Raw genomic sequence first — 18,426 nt, 5'->3', positions numbered from 1 at the left:
CTGCTCATATCTAATCAATTGCTAAGTTATGTCAATTTTTATATCACAATATCTCTTGAATCCACCAAAAACTCCACTTCACTTTTTCCTAGAACCACCACCATCATTGTTGTTCAATTGTTTAGTCACGTCCAACTTTTATGTGACACCATTTGGGGTTTTCTTGGCAAAGATACTATAGAGGTTTTCCATTTCCTTCTCCAGCTCATTTTACAGGTGAGGAAACTGAAGTAAACAGGGTTAAGTGACTTGCCTTGGATTATACAGCTAGTAAGTGTCTGAAGCCAGATTTGAACTCAGGTCTTCCTGAGCACTCTATCTACTGTGCCACCTAGCTGCCCACCACTAGTAGACTACATGTTTATTATCAAGTACCTTAACTATTTCAATAGCCTCCTAATAGGTCTTCCTATCTTCACTCTCTCCTACTCCAAGATGATCTGGTATATATCTGGTCATATCACTTCTCTGCTCAAAAATTGTCACTGACTTACTATAGTCTTCCAAATAAAGTTTGTACTCTTAACCCTACCATTCACAACATTAACTTTCCAACGTTCTCTCATATGACTCTCTTCCATCCATTCTAAGCTCTATCCATACTACCTTATTTGTCAAGCCTTACTCTTTCCCATTTCAGCTCTTTTGTGTACTCTGAGTAGAATATCTCTACTCTGCTCCCCTCAACCTATCCTTCCCTGAGTCCATCCTCTCAATATATCCTGTTGAAATTTTCTAACTGTCCCTTAAGACCAAAATCAAGTACCTGCCACCTTCTATAGAAGACTCTCTGGTTCTTCCACAGTCAGTAATGACTTTTGTCCTCATTATCAAATAAGGTAATATTTGTAAAGCACTTAGCACCATGCCTGGTATGTAGTAGGCACTTAAATAAATGTTTATTCCCTTAATATGCCTCACAAAGAAAATTTTGTTTATACAATTTCCAATGCACTTACCAGGTAACAGTTTGTATTATATATATATGTATATATATACATATATACATATATATTATATATTATATATATAAATGTATACTACACATATATAATATATACATATAATATCAATGTCTGATATCTCCCTATTACCTTTTCATGAGGGTAGACAGTATATCGTAGCTAAACTTTTTATCCTGCCTTCACCCCCCTCCTCTCCTGTACAGCTCACATAATATTCTTTGAATGATGCATATTTTTGAATTTGAATTGGATAATTCTTAATAGGCCAGCTAGGTGGCACAGTGGATAGAGTGCCAGGCCTGGAGTCAGGAAGACCTGAGTTCAAATCTGGCCTTAGATACTTGCTAGCTATATGACCCTGGGCAAATCACTTAACCTTGTTTGCCTCAGTTCCTCATCTGTAAAATAAGCTGGAGAAAGAAATGGCAAACCACTCCACTATCTTTGCCAAGAAAACCCCAAATGGGATCAGAAAGAGCTAGACGAGACTGAAATGATTCAAACTAATAAGCTCTTCTAGGAAGTCTTACTAACTGTTGAGTTTTCTGTGCCACAGTATCCATCATTTGGGATAACGTAGTAACATCCTTTAATTTGCCATAAAACCTAATTCACTGACATTTTGAGAGGAAGCTTTTCCTTTTAGTATTCTGTGGTTTGAGGAACTGGTCTCTTTACTTCATATCCATGCCTTTTATGATGTGTAGACTGTTACATTTATCTCTATATGTACATGTATGTATACATAGATATCCACTCAGATTTCTTGTTTTCATAATGAAAAGGCCTCTATCTTTTTGAGGCAATCACTTTAGAAATCTTTTTTTTTTCCTGCAAATTTTCTAGTTCCATTATATATAAGCAAAGTATGTCACTCTCCCAGGCCAAACCCTGCTTCAGTGAACTGACAGACTCTGAGAGAAACCTTTGTTTAAAATAAAACATATTGGGTTAAGAATAGAATAACTGATATTTTAGAGAGTATGGTATAAAAGATAGAGATGTGGCTTTGAAATAAAGAAGGCTCGAGTTCAAATCCTGCCCTAATATATACTGGCTGGGTGACCCTAGGTTAGTCACTTAATCTTTCAATGTTCTAGGCAACTAAGACCTTAAGTTGCAGAGAAGGTGATAACCTGCATTGATGGAAGGAGTTTCCTCACCCGAAAATTCCCTATACCAATGAAAGCAGAGACCCAGACTATCCCTAGAGTGCCATTAAGTGCCCTTTTGTGTTTAACAGGAGTAATAATTTAGCAAAAGACTTCCATTTTCTCTTCTTTTAATATGCTTTCTATTTTTTTCAAGGTGGGGTTAATTCAGTATGGAAATTATCCACGAGTTGTATTCAACATGAGTACTTTTAAAACAAAAGAAGAAATGGTTAAAGCAACATCCCAAACAACCCAGCATGGTGGAGATCTCACTAATACTTTCAAAGCAATTCAATTTGCCAGGTAGGAGTCAACCTGAATTCTTCACTATCTGTTACCCCTCAACCCCCACCCCCACCCCCGCTACCTCATATCCAAGCTGTTGACAAGGTCTGCTGATTTCACCTTTGCAACATCTCTGGAATATGCCTCCTCCTCTCCTCTGATACTGCCACCACACTAGTAGAGGCCCTCATCACGTCTTACCTTGATTATTGTAATACCGTAATGGTGGGTCCACTTGCCTCAAGTCTTTCCCCATTCCAGTCCATCTTCCATTCAGCCACTGAAGTGATTTTCCTAAAACACTGGTCTGGTCATGTCACTATCACCATTCTATTCAATTAACTCCTCTATTGCCTCCAGCAGCAAAGATAAAATGTTCTGTTTGAAATTCAGAGTCTTTCATAAACTAATCCTCTTCCACCTTTCCAGTCTTCTTACAACTGACTCCCTTCCATGTATTCTTCCATCCAGTGACAATAGCCTCCTGGCTATTCCATAAACAAGACACTCTGTCTCTCAGCTTCAGGCATTTGCATTTGCTCTGGCTGTCCCCCATGCCTGGAACATTTTCCCTCCTCTGCTCTAACTGCTGACCTCCCTGGCTTTCTTTAAGTCCCAATTAAAATCCCACTTTCTAGGGGCAGCTAGGTGGTACAGTGGATAGAGCATCAGCCCTGAAGTCAGGAGGACCTGAATTCAAATCCGGCCTCAGACCAAACACTTGCCACGTACTAGCTGTGTGACCTCACTTAACCCCGATTGCCTCACCAAAAATTAAAAAAAAAATCCCACCTTCTACAGGAAGTCTTCCCTAATCCCTCTTAATTCCAGTGTTTTCCTATTTATCCCATATATAGCTTGCTTGTATATATTTGTTTGCATGTTGACTCCCCCATTAGATTGTAAGCTCCTCCAGAGAAAGGACTGTCTTTTGCCTCTTTTTATATCTCTGTTTAGCACTTTTTTGTTTTTATAATTAACACAATGTCTGGGACATAGTAGGTGCTTAATAAATGTTTATTGATTGATTTAAATGGTTGATATTTGGAGGCTAATTCTTAGACAAGGCAAAAAAGCAAAAGGAATCCAAGAAATGGAAAAACAGTAAAGGAAAATTAGAACACAAGTATATACTTTACCCTTAATTGGTTAAAGGCATTGAAGTAGACATTGCAGGGAAACATGTAGAGTCCACAGCATGAAAAAATTAGTTGTTTGAATACATTTAGAGAATTTAATGGGTTTTTAAAAAAAAATGTTCTACTCAAGGGGCTTATTAAAATTGAAACGGCTATGAATAGTATAATTAAAACTACAGAGGAGAAGTGAACTTATAATTAGATATTTTCCATAATCTGATTAAAGATAAAATAGGTGCTGTTGTTTAGTGATACAAAGAGGTAACTTATCAGGGTCACTGATGATTCCACTGTCAACTCAAGGTTTTTGTTTTGGCTAACATCTGTTAATTTACTACTCTTGGATTATCATTATTGTTGCTTGTTGCCAAATGCTTTAACAATTCATCAAGTATGTATAAATTGCATACCTATATATAAAACCCTTCTAATGCCCCAGACTGGCAGGTTCCTTGATCTTTTCAGGTCCAGTGACCATCCATCTCCAATATCTTAGACTTAAGAAATTTCATTCTCTGACAGCCTTGTGCCTTTCCATCTCCATCTGGTGATGCTCCTTAGCCACATCAGAAAATCCATTTTTTCCACCTTCCTATTTAGCCCCCTTCACCTCATCCATTTTCTTCTTAGCTTCATTTGCTTCTCTATCCTTTTTAGACTCTCATTATTTGTCATTTCAGTGACACTTTCAATTACCTCTAAAAGTCATTCAGTCCCTATACCCCATCCTGTGTAATGCTCCTTAATCAATTATCTTCTCTTTCTTCTTCTCCACTGTTTCTTTTTCCACTCTACCCAAAACCCTTTCAAGGTTATACTATTCCTCTCTATTCCCTTCTAAAGTTTGAAATTACTGTCCTATTTTTCACCTTCTTTTTATAACCAAACCTCTTGGGAAAAGTTATCCCCATTGAGTTATTCCATTTCTCCAGGACCTAGTCACTCCTTAGCTGCTGAAATAAAAACCTCTTTGGGGTACAACTTTTGGTCCCAAGGATAAGTTCTGTAGGAAACTACACTTTTGAATGTCACCAGTAACCTCCCAATCGCCAAATTAAGAGGTCTTTTTAAACTCCTCATCCTTCATTACCCAGGTAAAATCTAATCTTCCAGGAGAAACCTTTCTGATCTAAGACTAGTGCCTTCCCTCCATTGATCATCTACATTTTATCCTGTATTTATTTTGTTTCATATGTTGTTCTTTTCACATCGTCTCTCTCATTAGACTATGAACTCCTTGAGAGAAGTAATCATTCTTTTGTCTTTTATCTTTGTTTGTATCTTGATGGCTTAGCACAGTGCCTAGCACACAGTAGGCATTTAATAAATACTTATTCACTGATTATCATTAGCTTCTTGGTTCTACTCATCATCAAATTAGAGGATATTCTACTGTGTCTGGTGATCATCTGACTTCAACTTCATTTCCCTTTTGTCTGTGTATTTATGATATCTAAGAAAATTGTAGGGAGATAGGACCAACCTTATAGTAAAGAAGGCATGTGTTCAAGTCTTCCGTGTAGCTTGAATTTAAGTGAGTGACCCCGCACAAGTTTCTTAACCTCTCAGTCCCTCAGATCTCTTTCTAAGACCTGAAACTTATAGATAGTCATAGATAAGCATTGAAGGGGGGAATTTCCACACCAGGAAATTTCCCACAAGTTGAAATTGCAGATCTAGACAAAATAATCAAATAAATGAGGTTGCAATGTCATGCTTTGTCAGGTGGTGCAATCATTCATTGCTTTATTTAAAAAAATACTTCCTGAGCATCTCCTGTTTACAATTTTGCTGTGATCAGTAAGGAACATAAATTAAATAAGACATAGCCCCAATTTGCAAGAAACTTACAATTCAAATATTTCAATTTTTTAAAAAAATTATTAATCAACCCATCAGCAAGTATTTATTACACACTTCCTACGTGCCAGACACTGTGCTAAGCAGTAGAGTTATAAATAAAAAGCAATAACAGTCTCTGCTGTAAAGGATCTTGTATTCTTATGAGGGAGAGAATGTATACATAAAGTACAACATACAAGATATATACAGAGTAGATGGAGAGTAGCTGTTGAGGGGAAGGCACTTGGCGGGGGTTGTAGGGGTGAGTGTTACAGGGGAGGATCAGAAAGGCCTGCTGGAAGAGGTAACTATTTGAACTGAATCTTAAGGAAGCCAGGGATCCTAAGAAGTGGATTTATTTAGCCACTGTGACCCTAGTCAAGTTACTTATCATCTGCATTCATCTGACACCTCTCTATGATTCTTGGCCCCAGAGGAATTGAATAGTGAAAGGAAATCCTACATGCGGAGTTTCCCATGCTAATATTCACAGGTCTACCCCAAAACAAAATAGTGCAATATGTAAAGCACCATACGAGGAGAGATGAGACATTGGTCTCTGTTATAAAGGGGCTTACATTTCAGAAGGAAGTGACAAAATATATGATACAATATATATCCCAGAGAAAAAAAATTCTTTGCTAATTTTGTAAATAAAATTTCTGGAAAATGATAAATATTTTACTATTAAACTATTTCTTGAAGATATTAATCATTTTAGAAAATAGTTGTAACATATTGAATGTTTGTGGATTTTTTTCCTACTGTAGCCAACTGCATTTCTAAGGAAGGCTATTTTTAATAAGATGAGGCCCTATTTAGAAGGATGCCTGAAATTAGTTTGATGCAGTTCTAGATTTCATTAAATTAATTTCTCTCTGTGCTTATTGGTAAAAGTCAGCTTTATCTAGGACCAAAATAGTTATAATGGTGTCTTACTGATGCTTACCTATCTTTGTAGCTGAATTTCAGTTTGTTATCAGTTTGCTTTGTTCCTTTTGTTCAAAGTACTTTTATGTTAAAGAAGGAAAGTCACATCAGATGTTGAACTGACTTTACTAAACTTGTTTTTATCCATTTTATGTTGGTGACAAGTTCTGTATCTGAGATCCATAGAGACCTTTCTCCTTCATCTTTTGAATGAACATAGGAACAGGCATACAAAGAGTTCTACATAAGGCTGAGAGTTTTGTCATATTCCTGTGGCATTCCTGTTCCATTGAATCTTTGTCTGCTCCAGGTTGTATTTATCAAGGTCATTTCTGACATTTGTAATCAGAAGCATGATTTTTTTCATCAATAAGTAAGATTAATCTCTGGAAAATCTTTAATATGTGTTGCTTTTAACTAGTTATCAAGTGTAAAATAAATATATTTTTTGATTTTTAAAAACTAATACTACTTGTAAGAAAATTCTAAGAAATCTTGTGTGAAAATGTTGTTGTTTTTTTTACCTTATCATGAGTGTAAATTAACTTATTGGCATATGTAAAAGATTTTTATGATTATAAAATATTATTAGCATTTGAATAAATTAGTGAGTTTAATGATAGTTCACACTTACATATAACACTTTGAAGTTCACAAAATACAGTATCTCCTTGAGAGAGGCAGTACAAGTGTTATATTCATTTACAAATTTGTTCACTGTCAAATAGCTAATGTCAAAGGCAGATTTGAACCCAGATCTCCTGACTCTTAAGCCAATGCTCTTTCCAATCTACCATACTGTGCAGGAAAAGCAATAACTTATGAAAATAATCTACTTTTCCACTTTTCACATATACTAACAGAAAACACATGGGCATACAGTAATGCTATTGGAAAGAAAAGGCTATCGTGCATCAAGATGTTTGTGTGATAAGAATCCAGTAATATATTCATAGTTAAATTACAGGGCTACATATTGGACCTTTTTTTGCCTAACTTTTTTCATGTTTTGATGGTTCCAGAGATTTTGCTTATTCTGAAGCCTCTGGTGGACGACCTAGTGCTACCAAAGTTATGGTGGTTGTGACAGATGGTGAATCTCATGATGGCTCAATGTTGAAAAAAGTTATTGGTCAATGCAATGACGACAACATACTTAGATTTGGGATAGCAGTAAGTAACTTTTTAAAAAAATAATGCCCTCTTCAACTCTAAAATTTTTTGATTCTCCTTTACTTTCATCGAATTGTTGAACATTGTAGTTGATTCTTAATTCTTTTTAGAAAAATCACCAGTATTTCAACATGCTTGTTCACAGGATTGACAAAGTTTTATTCAAAAGTCTTTCTATCCCAGCAGCATTGAATAAACATTAAAACCTTCATGGTCCCTTCCACTCATTGATGTTTTTCAACATCAATGTGTAGGATTAGACCTTCTTCACATTCTTCTTTAAAAAAAATATGCTCCTTATTTGTGAACTGATCCAACCATTGTGGAGAGCAATTTGGAACTATGCCCAAAGGGCTATAAAACTGTGCTCTTCCAAGGCCTGGGACTGAGTCATATTTTTCTTGGAGGCTTTGGATGTAGGAGCTTTGGCTTTGTTGTCTTCTTCTGGTTGTATGTTTTGATCTTCTTTGTCACCAAAGTAAGATAATATAGTCTGACTCTTTTTGCGCTGCTTACTCATGATCCCTGCCAATTACTTGAGTTTTAAACTCTTTGTTAAGGTAAAAGTCTGCTTCCAATGTGAAGAGTGTACTGTCCCAAGCTTCGGGGGGTTTTCAAAGGTACTTCCAGGGACCTGTAAATTTTCAGTTCTTCCAAGGTGGTAAAGGGGCGAGGTGTTTCCTCTCCACCTCCACAACAAGCTCCACTGCACCAGCGCTCTTCCTCACCCCAGGACCGCCCCTCAGAACTGTGACCCAGATCCAAGCACCGGTAAAGCAAGAGATTCCTGCCTCAGCATTGGCAAAGAGATCCCTGTAATCCCCCTCTGATGAGCCACTAGATTCTCCCTCAGTCTGTGGGCCAGAAGCTCAGGAAAAAGCCATGGCCCCGGGCTGTGCTCAAGACTTGAGGCTGAGACCTGGCTCCTATCTCACTGCAGTCACAGACTTTTCCCACTGACCTTCTAAGTTGTCTTTGGCGTTCAGGGGTTGGGAAGTCTGGAAACCGCCACAGCTGCCCGCGATTCAGTCCTCTGAGGCCTGCTCCAGGGTCACTGAGGCCTGTGCGCCCATGCCCGCACTGCGCTCCTCTCCCCGCCCGGTGCGCTATACCTTTCTGATCAACCATCCAGGCTGTCTTGGGACGGAAATTTGTTTCACTCTGGCTGTGTGTGGGTTCTGCTGCTTTAGAATTTGTTTAGAGCTATTCTTTTTAGGTATTTGGAGGGCTTTGGGAGAGAGCTCAAGACAGTCACTGCTTTCCTTCCACCATCTTGGCTCCGCCCCTAAAACTGTGCATATTTTTGATTCAGCAATGTTACTGCTAGGTCTATATCCCAAAGACGTAAAAAAGGGGAAAAGATCTATTTGTACAAAAATATTTATAGAAGCTCTTTTTGTGGTGGCTAAGAATTGGAATTTGAGGGGATTCCCATCAATTGAGGAATGGCTAAACAAGCTGTGGTATATGATTGTGATGGAATATTATTATGCTATAAAAAATGACAAGCAGGATGATTTCAGAAAAACCTGCAGACTTACATGAATTGATACAAAGTAAAGTGAGCAGAACCAGGAGAACATTGTACACAGTAACAGTGATATTGTACAATGAAGAACTGTGAATGACTTAGCTATTCTCAAATATAATGATCCAAGACATTCCCGAAGGACTAATGATAAAGCATGCTATCCACCTCCAGAGAAAGACTGATATTGATTAAACATGGACTGAAGCATGCTATCCTTCTTCCTTTCTTCCTTTTTGCTTGAGTCTTTTTGTGCAAAATGACTAATATGGAAAAGTTTTACATGATTGCATGTGTATAACCTATATCGGATTGCTTGCCGTTTCAGGGAGGTGAAAGGCAAGGAAGGGAGAGATAGAATTTGGAACTCAAAAATTTTTTAAAAATGTTAAAAAGTTGTTTTAAACATGTATTTGGGGGAAATATAAAATATTATATTTAATTTTTTAATTGCTCCTTAAAGAAGACTGCTATAAGCAATCATAAAGTCATGATGGCAATCATGCAAGTTGGGTATTTGAAGCTTGGAATATATTTTTCCTTAGAAACAATGTTAGTATAAGAGGGTATATTTTCAAGTCAAGTCACACAACCCTAGTTAATCCATAATACAATGGAAATTAAATAGTAGGAGAACCAAACCATATCTTTTAATATTGTTCCTCTGGGAATATGTATTCGGGCTTCCTTTGTTCTCCCTTCTAAAAGGAGAGCTCCAGTGAGGGCATGGGGGAGGCTGTCCAGGCTATACAGGGTGAGTACAAGGCTTTGAAGAGGAAGGGGCTTGGTGAGGGCTGTAGAAACTGTAAATGGGCATAAGCTGTAGACATTTTTAAGTTAGATATTTGAAGTAGAGGACCACCTGGATATTATCTATCAGTCAATAACACAAAATAATTATAAGGTGAAGGTATTGTTGTTGTTCATTCATGACCCCATTTGGGGTTTTCTTGGCAAAGATACTGGAGTAGTTTGCCATCTACTTTTCCATCTCATTTTATGGAGGAGGAAAATGAGGCAAAGAGTGTTAAGTACTTGCCCAGTGGCACACAACTAATAAGTATCTGAAGCTAGATTTAAATTCACAAAGAGTCTCCTTGACTCCAGGTCTGGCACTCTATCCACTGTACTACCTACCTGCTTTGTAATTGTAAGGTAGTTAAATACAACGTAGTTAAGTATGTAGAACACTAATGGCTTTAGGGATCAGGAAAGACATTTTGTGGAAAGTAGTGGTTCAACTGAGTCCTGAAGGTAGACAGGATTCTGTGAGGCAAAAAGATGAGGAGAGAGTGCATTATAGCCATGGGAAGCAACTATTTCAAGTGGAGATGGGAGATGGAATGCCATGTGTTTACATTGCTTATAAACCACTTTGGAAGAGTTTGGAGTAAGGGAAAAGGGGACAGGACACTCTTGGCTTTATGTGTGTTTATGTGCATATGGATATGGAAGATAGATATGCCAAGTTAAGTCTAATTTTTTCATTTCATTCAGCATCATATGGTTCATCCTTTTACCTTAGTTTTACCTTATGTTTTCATATTTGGTAATTATATAAGTGCTTTGAATATCTTAATATCCATTTTGGTAAAGGACCATGAGATGTTACTTAGTCTAAAAGCATCCATTTATTTGGTTTATTGATTGTGTACAAATAAATGATCTTCTCTTTGTGTTGTTTTCCAAATTTGCCAAGTTGGGGTAATAATTCTTGCCCTTCACTTACTATTTCCCTTTTGAGACTAATGTATGTAAAGTACTTGAAACCTTTCAAGTAAAGAAGCAACCATGGTTACTTAATAAACATTAAACTGCTCTATTCATCCTGTAGTTTGAGAATCAAGAGCTCTCTTGTTTAACATTTGAAACCACAGACAGTAAAATCAAAGAGCAGATCACTCATTTGCCAAAGTGCTGTGAAGAGATATTTCTGCTGTTTCCCAAGTTTCGTTATTGTCAAGGGGGCAGAAGGTAGAGCTAGAGATGTACTTTGATTCACTTGTTTATTGAGAGATGTCAACAAAGTTCACAGGTTGCTCTGGATGTTTGTAGAGGACAGTTGGAATCCGGAGATCACCACTTTTTGTTTTTCCCTCAAACTTTTATCTAGGTTCTTGGATACTTAAATAGAAATGCACTTGACACAAAAAATTTAATAAAAGAGATCAAAGCAATTGCTAGTACTCCAACAGAGAGATATTTTTTCAATGTTTCCGATGAAGATGCACTCTTGGAAAAGGCTGGGACTTTGGGAGAGCGTATTTTCAGCATTGAAGGTATGGTGATGTTTCTAAATATCTTCTCAGTACCATTTCATGGTTAAGCATATTCATTCTGAGTTTCAGGCATTAAAGACATTCAAATCAGTTGTAATTAGAGCAGGTTCTAAGGTTCTTTTCAAGGGTTATTTTTGAAGCCCCCTAGAAAGTACATGGAGGGGCAAATGAAGTCCATATAATTTCCTACAATCAGCTCTTAATTTCATATTTATCCACAGCAAATTCTAAATTATTTAGTTTTGCTTAAACATTTTTCAGCCATGTCTTATTCCTTGTGACCCTATTTGGGGTTTTCTTTGCAAAGATGCATTTCCTTCTCCATCTCATTTTACAGATGAGGAAACTGAGGCAAGCAGGGTTAAGTAACTTGCCCAGGGTCACACAGCTAGTTAGTATCTGAGGCCAGATTTGAATTCAGGTTTTCCTCACTCCAGGCCTAGCCCTCTCAACCACCTAGCTGCCAAATTCTAAATAGCAGAGTATCAATGAAAATAATAATAACCAACATTAATATGGCACAAAGCACTTTATACATAATATCTCACCTGATCCTCACTCCCCCCCCCAAAAAAAAACCCAAAAAGAACAAAAACAAACAAACAGAAAACCTGCTTCCAGTCCACCACTCTAACCATTAGGCCATCTATCTTTATGTAAAAAGACAACTTCCTCTGTCTCCCAGAACATTTCTGAGTTGTTTTTCTTTACCTCAAACTGGTGCATGATGTTAATATTAACTAATCCAGTATTAAGTCTTTTGAGATAATGGAGATGACAATCACAACATAAATTTCAAAGATACATAGAAATTATTTAGGGATTGTTTGCATGTGTGAGTTTTCTGTGGCACTGTTCCCTTCTATCTAATGTAAATTAATTAGACTCATACTAAATAAATTGCTACCTATTCTAGGCAGATTTTATTATGAGTTTGACATATTTTAGATAAAACACTTTACTGCACGATGGATTGTGATAAGGTATATGACAAAGACAAGTTGATTGTTTTAGAATGACACTCAAAGATTTTTTTTTCCCAAAGGCCAATTCTTATCTCTATAAAATCTTTATGAGACTGATCTATCCCCCAGTCAAGGGTATATGTAATGAAAACATGAGAAGAGAACAGGTAGGTTTTCACATATAATTTCTTACCACAGACTACATCTTTACTACCACACAATTGCCTAAAGGATGTAAACTATGTAAGATTTTGCTACTTTTGTTCATTGATTATAACAAAGTATTTGACTTGGTAGGGCACAATGCATTGTTAAACGCTCTCCTCTTACCAGGTGTCTCCCATGTATGTTAAGATCATACAAGATTCCTTAGTACTACAAACCACAGAAGTAATCCAGTGAAGTGCACTGCACTTCATGCATTGATTCTCTGATAATCGTCATCAATTGAGGCATAAAACAGAAAAACATATGCTCTCCAAAGATATTCATTTTTGTATCAGAAAGAGTCCTGAGTAGAGGCTAGAGGAAAGAGGGATATCTTTTAATTAGTGAATTCCTTCATGTGTTCCTGCTTGCAGAAGTTATGATGATTGTATCAAGGTCCAGAATACTACACAGACTCCTTAACAAGCTAGAAAACAACTTACAAGAGTTGGCCAGTAGTCCACGTAGGGAAAAGTAAATGGATGAAGAATGACTTTGTCCAGATTATAAGGTACAGGTAGATAGTCATCCCACTAAGTCTTTCAGAACATAGATCGTATTTTCAAGCCTTGCATATTGACAATAAACTGAGCCCAGAAATGAAGAAACTGGATCGCATTTGGAGTATGACTTAACATTTTCAGTGATTCCCAAATTGCTCCCTAAAAGAGAAATCCATGTTTTAAACACTACTATTCTTTCAGTGATGCTATACAAATGTGAATTTTACTGAATACTCTAAAGAGTTCTAATACCAAATACTCCAAAAGAATCTAAATTGTAGATGACCCAAAGATTAATGAAGAAATATATGATAGACATAATAAGAGTGCAACAATAATGACTTATGTACAAGAAGTGACTTAAATTTAACTTCTAGGAAATATATGATGATAAGAGGAGGTGTGCCATCTACATAGTGAGATGAAGGAATAACATACATATGGCCTAGATGTTACATTGCTGCCCATAGGAGATAGAGAAGAAGTCCTCTAGTATACTGAGTTGATTGAACATGGACAGAGGTTTCAGAGAATGAAAATATGTAGGTTTCAGTATGCACTTTTAGAGCAAGTACGCACATAGATGAGTTCATTGGTCTACTTAAGTCCATTTCCAAAGCTTATAGAAACTGTTATTGATCATGATGCATGAAGAACAAGCACTGATGTGGTATTGTGTTATTAATGACAGCTTGTGGGCAGCATTGAGATATTTCTAAATTGGGAGATTAGCATGAACTTGAATCCCAGTTTTTAATGTTTAACCCCTAGCACCTCTCAGCAGTTTTTAGAGTTACAAATAAAGATACTAGCTGACCAACCCCATATAAAGGGTGTCTCAAAAATCTTAATGCAGTTTTAAGCTTTAATAACTTACTAAGCTTTAACCATGTATTAATATTTACCATTAATGGGCAGGTAGGTGGCATCATAGTACACAGGGGTCTGGTCCTGGAGTCAAGAAGACTCATCTTCCTGAATTCAAATTTGGCCTTAGACACTCACTAGCCATGTGACCCTGAGCAAACCCTGTTTGCCTCAGTTTCCTCATCTGTAAAATGATCTGGAGAAAAAGATGGCAAACCACTCCAGCATCTTTGCCAAGAAAACTCCAAATGGGGTCATGAAGAGTCAGACATGGTTGGAAAAATGATTAAGCAAACAGTATTCTACAACTGAAAATTTGGATCTTTCCCACCCAGCTACTAAAGTGATGAATGACAAAAATCACGACTTTGCTTTTCATCATTCTTCATCTTTCTTGAGTTCCCTTTGAAACCAAGGAGAACTTCATTCTTGATCCAAGAAATTTAGCAATGCTAACTCAATATATCTTTTTTTTCTTTCTTCTATTCTAATAGGGGATTTCAATTATCTTACTGATTCAAAAATCTAGAAATTTCTCATGTTTTTTCATGAATATAAAACTTAAGCAAGGTAGTATGGCTTAATGAAGTGGAAAGAGTCAGAGTTTGGAGTCAGGAGGCCCTGGGTTCAAGTCCTGCCCCTGACACAGATGTGCTGTGTGATCCTTGGCACATTGCTCATTTTCTCAGTGCTCTAGGCAACATACCGGTTGCTCTTTTGCACTGGTGGAAGGAATATTCACATTCAAGTTCTTTACCCTGATGAAAACACTGGTTCTCCCCTCCCCCTATTATAAGTTGTGCTCCAAATTGATGACATAAATATCAATTTAAAAAACTATTGATTTTGCAGGTACTGTTCAAGGAGGTGATAACTTTCAAATGGAAATGTCACAAGTGGGGTTCAGTGCAGATTACTCTCCTCAAAATGTAAGTATATCCAAAGACCTCTGTCATCAAACTCTTCTGGTTGGTTTGTTTTTGGTTAAACATTGATAGTTAACTTTATCATTCTGATAATGGCTGCACCAACCCACAGGGAAAGAAGTTTTGGAGTAGGGAATCCTGATTTCTTGATAAAATCTTTTTAATCAGCTTGCTCTGTTGCCACCTATTAAATGTGGGATGTGACAGGAGCTACTGCATAATGTCTATGGCACGAAACACCCACAAGGAGCCTGTCATCAGGTCAAAACACAGTTCTTTCTGAAGGAAGCATGGGCCAGCAATTCTTTAAATACCTACCACCCTCTCACTCTAGCTTACTCCCTTAGAATGGTACGACTGGGTTTCCTAGTTATCACTTTGAGTTAACTTGAGTTTGGGAGTCAAAATAATATATTTCTAGATTTCATGTTTATTTTTAAGGTTACAATTAGAGATGCTAAGCTTTAAAACACAGTATGAAAAGCCTTCCCCATTTGATGATTATGAATTCATAGTTTGGAAAATTGACAATGTGTATGTGACAACCTAAGTCCTCTCCTCATGACCCATGACTTGTATATTTATTAGGTGGAGTATCACAGCTGGAGGTGCCTTTGGTAGCTTCATTTAATAAAAGTCTGCTAGGAAGGAGAAGTATTGGCATGATAGTTAAGTCAAATACCAGTTAAGAAAATGATCTACTCAGGAGATAGGTGAGGTAGTAAGACCATCATACCTTTGCCCTCTTTGCCAACTACATTTCATTTCGTGAGGTTGTGTCACAACATGCTTTTTTTTGAGTATGTGAGAACTAAGACTTAACATCCAGCCTTCCCACCCACTTTGTTCATGAGAATTCTGTATTTGCAGAATTCTGTATTCCTGGGGAATGTTGGAACAAATCCTTGGTGAATACAGGGAGTGTCCTATTAGGAAATAGCTTATTATTGTGGACTTACTTACATAATAGGTCTGACCTGTTCCCTAAAACTTGTTCATGTATACTAAAAGTTTCACATAACTTGGCTTACCTTTAACAAGAATGTTTAGGCTTGTTTTCCAACACTAATGTTACAAAGAGATTCCACTGACTATGTAACCATGACCTTATGTGGGATGTCCTTATGTTAAACATTTTCTGTTGAATTCAGACATAGTTTAGCTTAATGATTCACCTAACCTATGTTTTATAAATGAACTTTATTATTAACCTTCATTTTATAACCATTTAAAGGGTGCTCTGGCACTGGGTGCAGTTGGGGCATATGCCTGGAGTGGAACAGTTGTCCAGCAGACACCCCATGGATATTCCATCTTCCCCAGACAAGCCTTTGAAAAAGTTCTGCAAGATAGAAATCACAGTTCATATTTAGGTAAGATATAGAATTATTTGACCCCAGGAAATCTGAAAGTTTCATGAAATTGTTTTCTTGTTACCCTTTACTTAGCTAGTTCACCTGCTAACTGTTCCACCATTTTGACTTACTCTTCCACAAAAGTTTTCCTAAATTAACTCATTGGCCCACATAATAACAATCACGAATGATGTGTCAACTTTACTTTTGATCATTGTATTTATCTACGCATCTCTTATCTAACAGTTTGGCTTTATGCATTAGATTATAAACAATTTGAAGGAATGGGGATTGGGGAGGCAGTCAGTCCATTTGGAAGCCTAGTGAGGAGACTTCCTCCACAATTGCAAATTGACAACTATTCTGCAACTTAGAATCTAAAACATTTGCCTAGTGTACCAAGAGAGGTTAAGTAATTCACTCAGATCACACACAGGTGTGTGCTATAGTCTGCTCTAACTGGCTTGGGATTCAGATCATTCAATTTTCAGTGTGAGCATTTATACCTCATAAAGTCACTACAAATCAAGGTTTAATTTATTTTTGTTGATTGTCTGGTGCAGATTGACTGCAGATTAAACTTAAAATATATTGCATAATCCCCAGAGAGCCCAGTTGTTAAATATTTACCAGCACACCCCTGTATTGCTCTATAAACCTTGCTCAAGCTCATCAGGAGTGTAGAAAGCTCTCCTGAATGAAGTCATCACCAAAATAGAAGCCTGGTAACTATAGATTAATAATAATAATAATAGACATATATGTAACACTTTAAAGTTTGTGAAGTACTTTACATGCATTCATTTGAGCCTTACAACACCCCTGGTTAAATACAACCAGTCTGTATGAGAAACTATATGAACCTAGGTCTTCCAGACTTTCAGGCTGTACCTCACTATGAGATGATAGAATATTGTCTTGTCATTGTTCAGTTGTTCTCAATCACGTCTAACTCTTTGTCAGCCCATTTTGGGGTTATCTCGACAGAGATGCTGGAGTGGTTTGCTGTTGTCTTCTCTAGCTTATTTTACAGATGAAGACACTGAGGCAAATAGGGTTAAGTGACTTACCCAGGGTCACATAGCCAGTATCTGAGGCCAGATTTGAACTCAGGTCTTCCTTACTCCAGGCCTGGTGCTCTATCCATTGAGCCACCTAGCTGCCCTGGAATATTGTTATGGGACCCCAAAACTTTCAGGAGCTGCTGGAACATTAGGATCATGAGTGTATTGTTGCTTTTTGCCTCCTAAAATGGAAGAAATCATCCCTGGCAACGGTTGGAGTGGGTAATATCCATATAATATGGAGTTCTTGGGCCTTTTGCCCCCATGGGTGTTCATGTTAGAGGACCTGAGGTGGGAAGGACCTATTCCTCCCTTTTAATGTGTTTATTTTATACCCATATATGACCTACTTTTTTCTGTGGTCTCAGCCAGAAGCTTCTAAGGTAAGTGCTGAAAGACTCCTAGTCAATTCCATCTTTCTAGCCAATCTGCTCTACCAGTGTCTACCCAGTGAGTATGAGAAAAGTTAAGCTCTGGCAGACTTTCTTGGCAGCCTCCCACTCCCTAGTACAAACATCCTCATGGTCAGATGATGAGTGCTCCCAGACCCATTCGAGCTACCTTTTCTTGATTGTCATCTGGCAAGAATTTAGCTCCCCGGGACTCTATATTTAGATGAAGCTTCTTTTAGTCTATTTACATGTGTCTCTTTGGATTGCTATGATAAAATTTTTACCTTTTTAAAAATTATTTGACGCATTTCTTCTTATTGTAAATGTTCATTATGAACAAATTCTCACCTAGACTTTATTTTTTCCTAGTAATCTATTGTTTTGCACAAATTACCCTTAGAAAATTAGTCATGATTTTGGATACTTAAAATATGCTTGATATCTGGAACATTCCTCCTGATCTCAACAAAATCTTTTTTGGCCTATAAGAATTCTTTTGTTTTCCTTAAAATATGTATATCAGAGTCATTTCATAGGCAATGGACCTAGAGCTGGAGGGGATGGGGCATACTTCAGGGGCACCTAGTTGAACTGTCTCATTTTATAGATTAATAGGAGTGAGCAGGTTATGTGATTTTGCCCACATGTAGTAAGTGCCAGAAGTAGGATTTGAACCCAGATTCTCTGACTCAAGATACACGTTTTTTCCACTATACCATGCAATTTCCTGGCTCCTTATTTTTTCTTTCTCCTTTTTGAAATGCCATTTAAAGTGTAGCTACTTTTACAAATATTTTCCTTTTTGATACCTGATGTTTATTCATCTCTCTCTCTGTCTCTGTTTCTCTGTGT

At 37.2% G+C, this 18,426-nt stretch overlaps 1 protein-coding gene across 1 annotated transcript in view; it reads left to right on the top strand.

The window, feature by feature from the left end:
* Positions 1 to 18,426, top strand: part of ITGA2 (integrin subunit alpha 2) — a 148,489-nt gene that overhangs the window by 62,757 nt on the left and 67,306 nt on the right. The window contains exons 7-11 of the mRNA XM_027863389.1: positions 2,274 to 2,422; positions 7,338 to 7,488; positions 11,130 to 11,295; positions 14,690 to 14,766; positions 15,998 to 16,136. Coding sequence (XP_027719190.1) covers positions 2,274 to 2,422; positions 7,338 to 7,488; positions 11,130 to 11,295; positions 14,690 to 14,766; positions 15,998 to 16,136 — 682 coding nt within the window. The remainder of the gene's footprint in view (positions 1 to 2,273; positions 2,423 to 7,337; positions 7,489 to 11,129; positions 11,296 to 14,689; positions 14,767 to 15,997; positions 16,137 to 18,426) is intronic.

The sequence above is a fragment of the Vombatus ursinus genome, unplaced genomic scaffold (genome assembly GCF_900497805.2).
Source record: "Vombatus ursinus unplaced genomic scaffold, bare-nosed wombat genome assembly UNPS02014772.1, whole genome shotgun sequence".
Classification (NCBI taxonomy): domain Eukaryota; kingdom Metazoa; phylum Chordata; class Mammalia; order Diprotodontia; family Vombatidae; genus Vombatus; species Vombatus ursinus.
This window is presented reverse-complemented; position numbering and strand designations above follow the sequence as displayed.